Consider the following 13,645-nt stretch of genomic DNA (forward strand, 5'->3'; position numbering starts at 1 on the left):
CCTAATTAACCGACATTTTAATTCCTACATCAATGATTTTAGTTGAAAACACTGAGTATGTGCTTAAAATTATTTAGAAGTATTTATTTCTCTTCTATTTTCATATTGAATGAAATTTAATATGTTTATTTTTAAATGGACAGCATTTAGTGCAGTGATGTATTATCGAGGTATGAAGTAGATGCATCGCTGTGTGCAGTATGGGTTGATAACAGATATCACATGTGAGATTTCTACTGTAAGTTTCCACCATCCATATAGGGGTGGCTTTCAACGTCATTAGGCTGATTAACCAATCATTATAATTAATTACGTCATATTTGACCAATTAGATAATTGAAGGTCAAAACCCAAAGCTACAAGACCATCATATCTTTGGGCATTCGTCAGACAGCAGCTGGATTCTAGAAGGAGAAGATGTTGCAATCCCGATCAGCAGAGTCTGACTGGATGGGGTTTGAGAGAATAACTTTATTATAATCTATTATGCATTGTACCATATGTAAGCAGCTTGATATATAAAATGTAAAAACGAACTGTTGCATTGTTATTCCTGGTAAGACAACCGTCTTAATTACTGCGATACTCAAAGTCATTAAAAACGCAATGCCAAATTCAAAGTTTATTTACTGCAACAACTTTTAACAAATGTACATAACAATTGACAAAATCAAGATAACAATTTGCAAGCATCTGTGGATAATTTCATGAAAGAATTCACTTCAAATGCACAAAAGCGAAACGTCACAGAACCATGAAACAAAGCAGGGGTCAGCTGAAGTCAATATCAGGTATGTCCACCCTGAGCTTTTACACACGCCTGAAGTCGCCTTGGCATGGACTGGCACAGATGTCTCATTACACGCTGTGGGATTGTTTGCTAATGATTTTGGAGTGCCTGTGCCAACTTTGTAACAGTTTGTGGTGTCACAGCTTGAGTTCGAACCTGTCGTCCAAGTTCATCCCAAAGGTGTTCGATCGGGATCATGCGGGAGACATAGTGGCCCAATCCATAACACGGACATGATGATTGTTCAGAAAGTATCTTGTCAACCTGGCCGTGTGGGGTCGGGCGTTGTCATGCTGGGAAACCACCTGTCAATGGACGTTATGTTGAGCCAGCAATGGAAGAAGGATGGCGTCAACATAATGTTGAGCGTTGAGATTGCCTTGGACCACCACCAACTGGGACCAGAAGTTGACGTTGATAGCGGCCCAAACCATGACGCCACCTCCCCCGAAATGATTCCTTTCCAGCTCGCATTTACGAGCAAAACGTTCATGTCGACGTTGGTAGATACGGTGACGTCCATCTGGAAAACTGAGGTTGAATCGGGATTCATCCAAGAAGATGACATTTCGCAATGGTGTGTTGTGCAGATACCCCTAATTTGCGGCTCATTGCTGCCTGGCAAGTCGATGACGGTGCAAAAGGATTTGACTTTGGTAAGGTTGATGGCAGCGTAACCCAAGAGCAGCCAGGCACCTTTGGACTGCTTGAGGGCTGATCTGACGTTGCCATGGTCCAATAGTTCCCCTGGCAGTAGCAGTAGCTAACTGGAACCTGTTGCGCAGATGCTGTAGTCGAATGTGGCGATCTTGAGCAGCGGTTGTTACAGGTGGCGCTCCAGGTCGGGGTCAATCGGCAACTCTTCCAGTGGCGTGGAAGCATTGTCTGAGGCGAGCAATGGTTGATGGGTGGACATTAAAGTGTCTGGCGATGGCTACCTGTTCCTGTTTTCTTGTGTAAGGCGTGGCATTTTTCCAAAGTGATGAATTTTGAAATTTTGATCTGTTTTTAAAGGGCCAGAGTGCAGTGAATGCACGTGCAAAACGTGTGACATGGGACTGCTTAACATCGTAACAAAAAAAAGAAAAGTGTTGCGTTTGCATGAACAAAGTTCATTACCGAGAACTGATATTGGGTTCAAACCCAGAACTCCCATCACAAGTTTCACCTATGTGCCATAAGATAGGAAAGCCCAAGAAAACATTTACCAGAAATATTTCACGAATTAGGCATTGCGTTTTTAATGGCTTTGAGTTTAGTAAGAGGAAGCAGAGATGACAAGTGAAAATATTAGACGATCGCAAGGCTATTAAGATATGTAGTAAGAAAAGAAGGCATGGATTATGCGCCGGCTGTTGCGACCTGTTTCCACGTCTGACAGAAAGACTCATGGTACTACAAATAGGAATATTTAGCTCTTATATAATACATCTTTAAGATTAGTAATAAAAACAGCTGCAGACCTACCTCAATAATTATCGCCTGAGGAGCATTTGGAGCAGGTTTAGCACTTACAGCACCTTTTGCTGAAATTATTTATAATTTTAATAGATAGATCTAATATAGAGATTTTCACAAGAGACAAATTGGGGTTAAAGGAGGAATCCCAGATTTGCCATCATAACATTTTAATACTTTTCCTTTCCATCTCAAGGAAACATTCCGCAGAAATAAATGGTGCCAACGTCGTTCCTACACCTATTTTTATTCTCATAAATATTATTAAGAATACAATATGCTACATAACATAAGATATATTTGCATTCAATTAAAGGGTATAAAATTTTATTGACCCTATTTCCAGAAGCAGACTGCAATTTCTGATTACTTAATTCTGTTAACTCTAAGCATGGGTCTTTAAGCATGCGAGGAAACAGAAGTGCTTGGAGAAAACCAATGATATTAATGTTTGACAGAAGGAAATGGATGTACTATTAAAAGAAAAAGCATTTACCAATTATTGTAGATTCTACAAAATTCTCTTTTGGTGTTTGACTTAATCCAATGAATTCTCCCTAGAATAACAAAACCATTTCAGGATGAAAATAAACTGTAATTGAAATGCTTCTTCAAAATGTATTTTCAGTAAAGACAATCAATTTATTCATATATTAGACTACATACCTTTGGTGGAAACTTAAATGGCTTGTCTCCAAAGTTGAAGAGAATCTCAGCATTCTACAAGAAAAAAGGAAGCTATATGTACTGATATAACATGAAATATTCTTTAAATACATGAATAAATAAATAGTTATCATTATTTTGATATATATTATTGGCACCTGGGGATTTCTCCCCTAAAATATTTACCAACCTTTAATACTACAGCTGCGAAGAATTTTTCATTCAACATCTGACGAGGTATATCATAAGCTTTACCTAGATCTACACCTGAAAGTACACCATTATACATACAGAGTAGCACTATTTGTGAATTTTCCAAACAAAATTCTATAGCATTCACCAATGCACTGAGAAGCAGTAATAGTGTTATTTGTACGTTTAGGGCATAGATATCTACCAATTTTGGTAAATTTGTATGAATTTCGGTAAAATTCTAATTATCTCAACAAATCTTATACGAAGAGGCTAAAATCTGTAGATACGGTGTGTTAATTAACCGGGGTGAGAAATTGACTGAAAGGGGAATTAATTATCGCTAGGGGTGAAAATCTCTGCGACAGTGTGTTTTCTGTACTAGGTGCGTTTATTAACAAACAGGTTAAAAACGACTGACACGGTGTGTATTCTTTGTTTGGTGAGTTTTCTCGATAGCGTGTTATAACTGCACCAACAGTGTCTTATCAAGGACTAGCAGGCTTAATCTGATGCGTAGGTGTTAAATCCAATTTACCGTGCGATTTCTTGTTCGACCGTGTGTTTTACACAGATTGGTCTTTGTTAAGTGTAGGTCTTTATACATGGATTTATACGTGCTGTAGTTACATATGTGCGTTTTTATATGTATTTCATTTCTTGGTGAATACTACGTGTTGTATACTTCGTACCACAGTTGGGCTGCAGTTATTTATATATTTGTTTTTTTTGTGGGTTTAATTTGTTTACATATTATCGTGCTTACCACTGAACTATAAATGCACGTTATTTACCGATATCCGGACCAACCTCCATTGATATCAGACTAACAAATCTGTTTCGAAAGCAAGTTTATAAATATAAAATCGCACAAATTAATGAAAACCTATTGGTTTCGTCATGTCTATATTTACTGCACGTGGGCGTTTTAATTTATAAATGTATTGTTTCTTACCTGAGTTGTAAATAGGACTATCCAAGAAAAAAGTAATTTCCACATATATAACAAATGATAATTCACATATCAAATAACATTAATGCAAATAGGGACATGCACCTGTGCACACTGATCCGCAGTGAATATTTGCTAGACCTCGACAATCACTGATAAGGATGACATCGATGCGGCTTAATGAGCCAGTAATATTAACTTTTTTCCTGAGACAAATTAAATTCTAAAACATTTTTTGTATGTATTGGAAAAATAAATAAAGGCGTTTGACGTATTTATAGGTAAAAATTATTTCCTATTTAGTGTAAATGGGTATTAAAATGACTAAAATGCAGCATTCTCTCCGAAGCAGTAACGTGTTATGTAAACAATGCACGCGCCATTCAGCCAATGATTGACGCCGTGTGCTGTGACGGCACGTGTTAAGGCAGTCATCTTTGACAGAGATATATTACTAGACTTGTAATTCTCTGTGAAACAGATTGGCACCTGTGGTGCTCCATGTGTCGCCAACTTGTTCTATTTATAAAAGCATGCAATCACCTTTGGAAATCAGTTAAGTTTTCAGTCTAAAACGACTTTAAATTTTTTTTTGTTATTTCAGTCGCTTTATTTGAAAAGATTTTCATAATATGCCATAGTAATTTGTGATTTTGTTTTTATTGTTAATTCTGTTTAATTGTGAAAATTTCGAAATCAAAATATTTGACGAAAAACAGATCTTTAATCATAGATACAGGTTTAGAATAGTGTTATAGCATGATTTATTTGTTAAAGGTCTGTTAACACTGTATATGAACATCTGACTTGTAAAATTGTGTTAAAGAATTAGACTACTGTCTTTATAGGGACCGATTTCTGCAACAACAATTTATTGCTGTAGTTATCAATTTCAACATTTTCACTATACATGTATTTTAAAGTCATAGTTTTAAACTTAAATAGCTTCATTTGCAATATTTCCGGTCATATATTATGCTAAATTGAGTCCCACGTCATAAAAGTCTTCAACTTTTAGAACCGTGCATAAAACACATCATGTCTAGAATTTGATGTTAACAGATTAATTAATAAATCTGATAAAAGAAAACTATTTCAGAACAATAATAATTTCTAATACACCTTTGATGTAATTAAAATATCTCTAGCTGTGGTATTTGTTCGTTTGACAAATTACGGTTTTGAAATAGAATACACAAGTCATATTTTGAATTCAGTCATATTTTGAATTCTAATAAACCAAGGTTTATTCAATAAAATTATTCTTGTGTTCTGATAAATTATGTGTACCTGGGTCCTGTTTCTCGAAATTTTAACTAAAGATAAAATTGTGAAACAGGCCCCATCATTATAATACACGTTTACTAAAATTGTTGAGCTGCGGTGATGATCAATTTTATTACCCCTAATAAAGTCTGGCAATTAGCCGTTGTTATATAGCATCTAGGTCAGCGGTGATCCAAGTTGGTGTTTAGTGAAGCGTACTTCCTGCTCTGAACAACCAAAGGCATCAAATTTTCGCATTGTTCCAATACGACAATTTTTTTTGTTTTGAAATATACCTGGTACTGTAGAAAAATAACTTAGTCCTATAACTTCAGTATGACATGATAATATCGGCATAGTAGTATAGGGAAAGGCCTTGCATCTCTCCATTTCAATGACATCACGTTTTTCTAGCTCACTCTTAAATTTCACTTGTTGACTATGTTTCTTTTGAATCGCCCTAATATTCCACAAAATGTCATTATTGGAACAGAGCTAATACGTATAGAAGCGAATGCTTCAGGCCATACCAACAGCCAATTAAAGAAAAAATAAATAAAGCAGATAATTTATACGTTACAATTTAATTAAAATGTTTAATTATGAAGGCATATGCATATCCATAATGTAATAATAAATAATGATATGCTTGTATTTTTGTCTTGTCTATTTTACTTGTTTAAACATTTCTCTGATTATAATATAATGGATTGGGCTGGGGTTTTTCATTTGAGATACCAACTGAAATTTCCTATGAGAAACAAAATAAACTGTATACTTGTTAATAAAATATCAAGCTTTACCTAAATGAGATGATAGAATAGTGAAACATACATTTATGTTATTACAATAAGACCAACTATGAATAGACCACAATATGCACACACATGACAAAATATTCCTTTTTGTTGTACTTTGTTATCCTGGAATAAACTGTCACAGGTAAAAATACTGTAGTCACACTCCAACCAACTATTTTAGCTAATCCATTAGAGCACGATCTAACAGTGAAGCCTTTCGATCTGAGATCAAAGAGAAATTTCGTGTGAAAAGCGTGCTCTCCGGATAGTATAAATTATATAATAAGGATGAGACTGAATCCACTGTACCTGTGGTTTATCAGTGCCGTGGAGTATAATAATAAAGCTATTTCATGCAATCGACTACCATGGGAATATTAAGTTATGTGTTTAAATTTAGCTGTTCTTATAAAACCCATATCCATAGTTCGTCATAGGTTGGTATTGTGCATGCAAAGACAAGCTTGTTACACAAAGTGTGATGGAATCAGAGAATACCAGAAGATGTTTGACGATCAGCTAAACGTGTTGAAAGCGGACGCGAGTCCCTATTTTTAGACATGATTAGTGTTATTTGGTATGTGATTTATCTATTGTTATATAGTGTTAGAATTCTGTTTCCTTGGATAGACCTATTTACGACCCAGGTAAGAAATACATTTATAAAATATAACAGCAACGAAACTTACAGGTCATCATTAATTGCAAGATTTTTTGTTTATAATTGTGCTTTCAAAACAGATTAGAGCATCTGATATCAATAGAGATTAGAATATATCGGATAATCAAATGGAGGTTTGGCGGGATATCGGTAAATAACGATATTGCGTGCGACCAATTTTAAGACACATGCATTTACAGTTATTTATGGCAATTGTCAAAATCGATATGCAGATCCAAGTAGGAGGCGTAATTGTCACTGTCAGTAGTGTTTTTAATTTCAAAATGAAATGAAATGGGGTTTAACGTCCTACTGTTCAGGGCCCTGTTTCACAAAAACTTAAACTAAAATCACTAAAATAGATTTTAATTAAAATCAAACTGAAATTTTAAATTTTATGCGTTTCACGAAGATTGATTGTAACTTAAAATGCAATTTTAAAATATTTCAGTTAAAATTGCTTGCGCTCGCGCAGTGCACAATCCGGCGAGGGCACTTAGGGTGTAAGCATTCACGCTTCGAAACTGAAAACTGTTGCCAGGTTGAACTAACCGTTACAATACCAATGAGGAGAGTTTCATACGTTGTAACAATGCCTGCACATGGTCAGAGAGTCGTAGAGAGATGAAATAAATAAGTTTATTGCGTGTTACTTGTTTTGAAATGTATCAGTTGGTTGGGCTTGAACTTACATGTTGCTTTCGTGACCTTGGCATTGGATTTACTCGCAGGCTTCAATGGAAATAATGCGTATCGATAAACTAAATGGCTTGAATTTCGTAGTTTTGTGGTATTTTGGATATCAGAAACTATTGAGAAATTGTCACAAACATGTGATATTTCTGACTCAAACGATTAATCTAGACTAAAGTATTGTCGAATTTTAAAAGTATTTAATAACTTTTAAACTAATGCACGAAATAACCAATGTTCCGATGCCTAGATTTGAAAATACCAAAGTGCCACACTCTTTATTGGATAATGCCTATCTATCTTATTAAATTAAAATGATTTTTTTCACAATATAAAATACCCTTGGCTCCTATATAAATCATCATAACCCCAAAACCATAATTAATACTTTGCATATGGCGTATCTAGTATTATAGGACTGACAGGGTTTCGATTCCCCGGTTGTACAACCCTGGTTGTACGTGACATGGAGTAGGGTCGCCCGTCCAGCCTCGTGGGTTTTCTCTGGTTCCTCCCACCACTACTAAAGACCCCTACGCGCAAGTGAATTATTCAAATAAAACAATTGTAGGATGAAGTGGGTTTAGATTTTCTTTTAGGGTGTTTTGCCTATTAATTATTTGAAAAAAGTATAATTTATACTTGAATCATATGGTAATATATAAAATAGTAACAAAGGGTTTTGTTTACTGGGGTTTTGAGGGTTTTTTTTTTTTGATCTTGGGGTTTTAATTTGGGGCGTCATCTAATTGCTTATATTTCCCATGCAATGAAAAGAAATTGAATGAAAATTATTTTTGTGAATAATAGTATGTTTAAATTATATAACCCGGGCCATTGGCAATATTATCATTATTCCAAATATATCTATATGTCGCAATAGATCTCACAACGTAGCTCTAATTAATGTTTGTTAATGTTGTGATTTTAAGTTAGGAGAGGGTGACGGCTGTCCTAAGTTACAATAGATTTTAGTTAAAATTGTGCCTAAAATAGTTTTGTGAAACGCCACCATTGTAAGTTAAGATACAATTTCAAATTACAATATAATTTTAGTGGATTTTACCTAAAATGCTTAAAATCGTTTTGTGAAACGCATCTATCTTAAGTTAGGATGGAATTTTAGTTTAAGACGATTTTAAGGAGATTTAAGTTTTTGTGAAACAGGGCCTTGCTCCTAAACTGGGCTTAGTAGACGGGCATACGCCATAGTTTCAAGCTCATCAGGATACATGAATTCTACATAATCACTAAATTTGGGATTATTTAGTGATAGAACATCATCGATATATGTCGATAAGTGAAATTAAAATGTCTGACTAATCGTTTATTTGTTTTTACAAGTGCCTGTATATAATCGGCTTCGTAGGAATATAGAAACAAATCAGCAAGCAAAGGTGCACAGTTGGTGCCCATGGGGATACCTACCACTTACTGATATATTTCCCCTCCAAATTCAACAAAGATACTATCAATTAAAAAATCCAACATCTGAATTATCTTGTTAAGTTGTTGGTGGTGAATTTATTTTTGGAATCACTATGGTTCTTAACAAAATATGTGGAATTGTAATTAACAACTAAATATTGAAATCTAACAGTTCCAGATTTAGATGAAAAGACACTTTGAAGAATTCTTTTAACCGAGCTTTTAATTTACTATGGGGAATTTTAGTGTACAAAGTAGAAAAGTCAAACGTTTGTATAGATGAAACTGAAGCAAGTGATCTAGATTGCAAACCATCAAGTAATTCTTTGGAATTTTTTAATATCCACATTTGATTAATACCACTACGAGAGTATATTTTGTCACAGTATATTTGAATACCCTCTTTAACTGCTGTTAGTATAGATGTCAATACTTTTGAAAGTGGTTTTGTGGAACAACGGGATGAACCTGCTATAAAATGTTGCTTGTAGGGATTTTTATGTAGTTTAGGTATCCAATATAACAAAGGCAGATCTGTATAGGTATCTCCACACAGAGTACCAAATGAAGTGAGTACAGATCTGTGATTGGATATAATTTCATCCTTACCAAGAGTAGAGCGTTTATTCGTAGCACTGTCGATTGATTTCCTGAAACTAAGTTCTTTGAACAGACAGTCATAATAATATCGTTTACATATAAACACTATGTTATTGGACGCTTTGTCAGCCGGAACAATGACATACATGTTGGCAAATAGTTTTATTCAAAAAATATTTAAGATGAGTATAACAATCCTATACAAATAAAATCCAATTTAAATTTGCTTCAAATTGATTATTATTAAGTAAGAAAACAAAATATCAACAGAAGTTAATATCCTGACTCGGATTCCATCAGAATAAAAATGCAAATCATGGTGGTGGTAACTTCATCTTATATTTCGTCTGAAGTGGATGCTGAATTTCCAATTAATCCAATCTTTGCAAGTACTGAATGGAAATTTGGACTGATTAACAGCTATTACAATATTATAGTTTGCAAGCGATTAACAATCCTTTAAATGATGAACCAAGACTTTAAATATGTTCACACAATCTGTTAACAAGAGGTTGCCACGCAAGATACGCCCACATTTTGCAAGAGATCGACAGAGAACGAGCTAAAAAAATAATGTGATTTTTTGAACAATCAGGGGCCATAATCCAGGAAGATATGGTCTGATATGTGAGAATATCGACAGGAACCAAGATCTTTGGGTTATGAACATACATTTCAAGTTTCATCAAAATCGGATAAAAATTGTGACCTCTAGAGGGTCCACAACCTTCGTATTACATACTTTTACACAATTTGCAAACAAAGAGCGGCCATTTTGTTGGGAAGTTTCATTTCAATTTTCCCGAAATTCGAATCCAACTTTCATTATGATGGAATGGTGATATATTTAAATGTTTTTTAAAATCTGAAAATAAATTGTGACCTCTAGAGAATCCGCAAGCTAAAAATGCGATTTTTAGAAAAAGCAGGGGCCATAATCCAGGTAGTTATGTTCGGATATGCGTGATTATCAAAAGAAACCAAGATCTTAGTGTGTAACGGTGATATATTCACACGTTTTTTTTTTAAATCGGATAACAATGGTGACCTCTAAATTTTGTACAATCAAGGGCCATATTTCATGAAGTTATAATCTGATATGCGCAAATATTGAAAGGAACCAAGATCTGTGGGTTATAAATATGTATCTCAAATTTCATCAAAATTGGATCAAAATTGTGACCTCTTGAGGGTCCACAACATTGATATACCAGATGTTTACACATTTTGCGTACGAGGGGCGGCCATTTTGTCTGGCAGTTTTGGTCCAATTTTCACGAAATTTGAACTCAACTGTCATTAAGGTGTAACGGTGATATAGTCAATCGTTTTTTTAAATCGGAATAAACTTGTAACCTCTATGGGGTCCACAAGCTAAAAAACATGATTTATCTAACAATCAAGGGCCATAATTCAGGAGTTACAGTCCGATATGCGCGAATATCGAAAGAAACCAAGATCTTTGGTTTATAAACTTACATTTCAAATTTCAACAAAATCAGATAAAAATTGTGACCTCTACAGTGTCCACAAACTAAAAACGTGATTTTTCGTACAATCAGTTGCCATAATCCATGAGGTTACGGTCCGATACATGCCAATATCGAAAGGAAACAAGATCTCAGGAACATAAACTTATATTTCAAGTTTCGTTGAAATTGAATAAAAATTGTGACCTGTAGACTGTCCACAAACAATTGTGGACGGACGGACGGACAGGGGCGACGACGACAATATCCATCCACATGAAAATGTGGGCGTATAAAAACTTAGCCACTATCGTGTTAAGGCATTTGTTGATGGGCAGTCTGTCTAGATGAAAGAAGGCGAAAATATAAAATGGGTTTTTCTAGCCTTACCATTTTTAGACCATCTGATTTCTCCTTTTTCCATATCTAAGTAATTACCAATTGTGTCATTAATTCCAAATGGCTGAAATGTCAATATTCAAATAAATCTAGTTAAACTATCAAAGGCACAACATTCCAGACTAAAAGGCAAATATACACATTCTGTCTTATCAAAAGCTTATTGGACTAAAAATGATTAAAATTCAACAATCCTAAGTAGGCCATCTTAAGTTCACATTATTTTCTACTGATTTCATAAAGTTTTTATCTTTGAAAATCAATTGATTGCTGTAGAATGCTTCATTTCTATCCATGGTAAACAAGGACAAGCTGACAAATTACTTTTTTTTCTTTTAATTATCTAGTTTACTCTCCAAAGAACACCAATCACCCCTATTTTTGTTAAATTAAATTAAGAAATTAGCTATCTGGAGTATTAAGGCTTCAAGCGATTCAATTTTCAATGGTATTCAATGTTTGGGAGCTGCAGTAGCTCAGTGAGTAAGGCGCTGACTCACTAACCAGAAGATCTGGGGTTCAAGCCTGGTGTTTGCCTAGAAAGTTCCTCTGGATTTTCAGGATTGGTTTCTTTTGGTCAGTGTTGCTAGACATAGGGCCTGGCAAGGATGAGTGTCTAGTAATTCAGATGGGATAGAATAAAGAACCTGTGACAGTTGGAATTGTCCAGGAAAAATTTCTCTTATAGCACACTGCTCTGATGGTGCAGAAAAATAGGACATTAAACCCCATTTCTACGATATTTATCAAGATCAATCATATAAACAGTTCAGTCAATCTGAAATCTTATTCATATCAAATCAGCTTACTTCTCCATATGAATCAAATTGTTTTGCAGAAGATTTCTTTCCGGTTCCACCAAAACCATAACCAAATCTATCCGTTCCTAAATCAAGAGTTCCTTTATCAGTTGACCAGCCTAATCGACATAATCCTTCATCAGTTATAGTTCCTTCATAATAATATTTACCTGAACATAGAATAAACTCATTACAATGACAACCATAAACTACTTGAAAGGATATATAATATACATTTCACAAAATTCCTACAGCTGTCGTATTCAGGCACTTTATTTTACAACAGGATAAAAAAGCTTATGTTCATTTCTGACAGTCATCGCTAAAATGCCAGTAATAAGTAGCAATAGTAAATCTGTTATAATGGTTGCCATGGAAGATATACCCTCATTTTGCAAAAGATGGACGGAAAACAGAAAGAAATTAGTGCTAAATACAAAGGATAAAATAATACTCAGATTACAGTGAATACAAGTCTATTTCCTATATAATTCAATGTAAATTAATAACCCAGGCTGTATTAAACAAGCCAACAGTGAGGCTGATGTCCCCCACCGAAATTCCCAAATAAATAAATGACACATATTAATTATACCCACATCTATTTTTTTCAAAAGTATCGAGCAATCAAACTGATTATCAACTATAGGCTACACTAAGTTTCATCACTCTCTATCAGATAGAATCAAAGTTATCTTGTCCCAAAGCATCGACCAAGGAAATTGCTTATCTCTGCTTAGCTTTAGCTCGATATGTTAATCATTGAACTAAGTCAAGACGAACATCTACATCAAGTTTAAACATTCTACCTCAATTAGAAGCAGAGTTGTTATGTTCCAAAGTCTTGACCAATCAAAATGCTTATTGCTCCTTAGCCTAAGCAGACAATTCTCATCATCGAACTTGATGTAATGAAACTATACACCAAGTTTCATCACTCTCACTTAATTAGAACTAAAGTTATCGTGTCCCAAAGCATCAACCAATCAAATTGCTTATTTCTACTTACCATAAGCAGAAAATGCTCATCTTCACACTCTATCAAGGCATTGACCTCATAAACACCTACACCAATTTTGAACATTCTAGCTTAATTAGAACGAGAGTTATTCTGTTCCAAAGTCTCGGCCAATCAAATTGCTTATCGCTCTGCTTACCCTGAGCAGAAAATGCTCAATATCGAACTTAGTCAAGGTATTGATGTAATGAAACTATACACCAAGTTTCATCACTCTCACTTAATTGGAAGTAAAGTTATCATGTCCCAAAGCATCAACCAATCAAATTGCTTATCTCTACTTACCCTAAGCAGAAAATGCTCATCTTCACACCCCATCAAGGCACTCACCTAATTCTCATCTTCGAACTCCGTCAAAGCATTAACCCCATAGACACCTACACCAAGTTTGAACATTTTAGCTCAATTAGAACGAGAGTTATTGTGTTCCAAAGTCTCGGCCAATCAAATTGC

At 34.7% G+C, this 13,645-nt stretch overlaps 1 protein-coding gene across 1 annotated transcript in view; it reads right to left on the reverse strand.

Moving 5' to 3' along the window:
• Positions 1-13,645, reverse strand: part of LOC126815231 (ATP-dependent RNA helicase DDX1) — a 65,352-nt gene that overhangs the window by 27,130 nt on the left and 24,577 nt on the right. The window contains exons 8-13 of the mRNA XM_050540789.1: positions 12,184-12,344; positions 11,366-11,438; positions 3,105-3,181; positions 2,915-2,968; positions 2,745-2,805; positions 2,258-2,316 (exon numbers count right to left, since the gene is read on the reverse strand). Coding sequence (XP_050396746.1) covers positions 2,258-2,316; positions 2,745-2,805; positions 2,915-2,968; positions 3,105-3,181; positions 11,366-11,438; positions 12,184-12,344 — 485 coding nt within the window. The remainder of the gene's footprint in view (positions 1-2,257; positions 2,317-2,744; positions 2,806-2,914; positions 2,969-3,104; positions 3,182-11,365; positions 11,439-12,183; positions 12,345-13,645) is intronic.

This window comes from Patella vulgata, chromosome 3 (genome assembly GCF_932274485.2).
Source record: "Patella vulgata chromosome 3, xgPatVulg1.2, whole genome shotgun sequence".
Classification (NCBI taxonomy): domain Eukaryota; kingdom Metazoa; phylum Mollusca; class Gastropoda; family Patellidae; genus Patella; species Patella vulgata.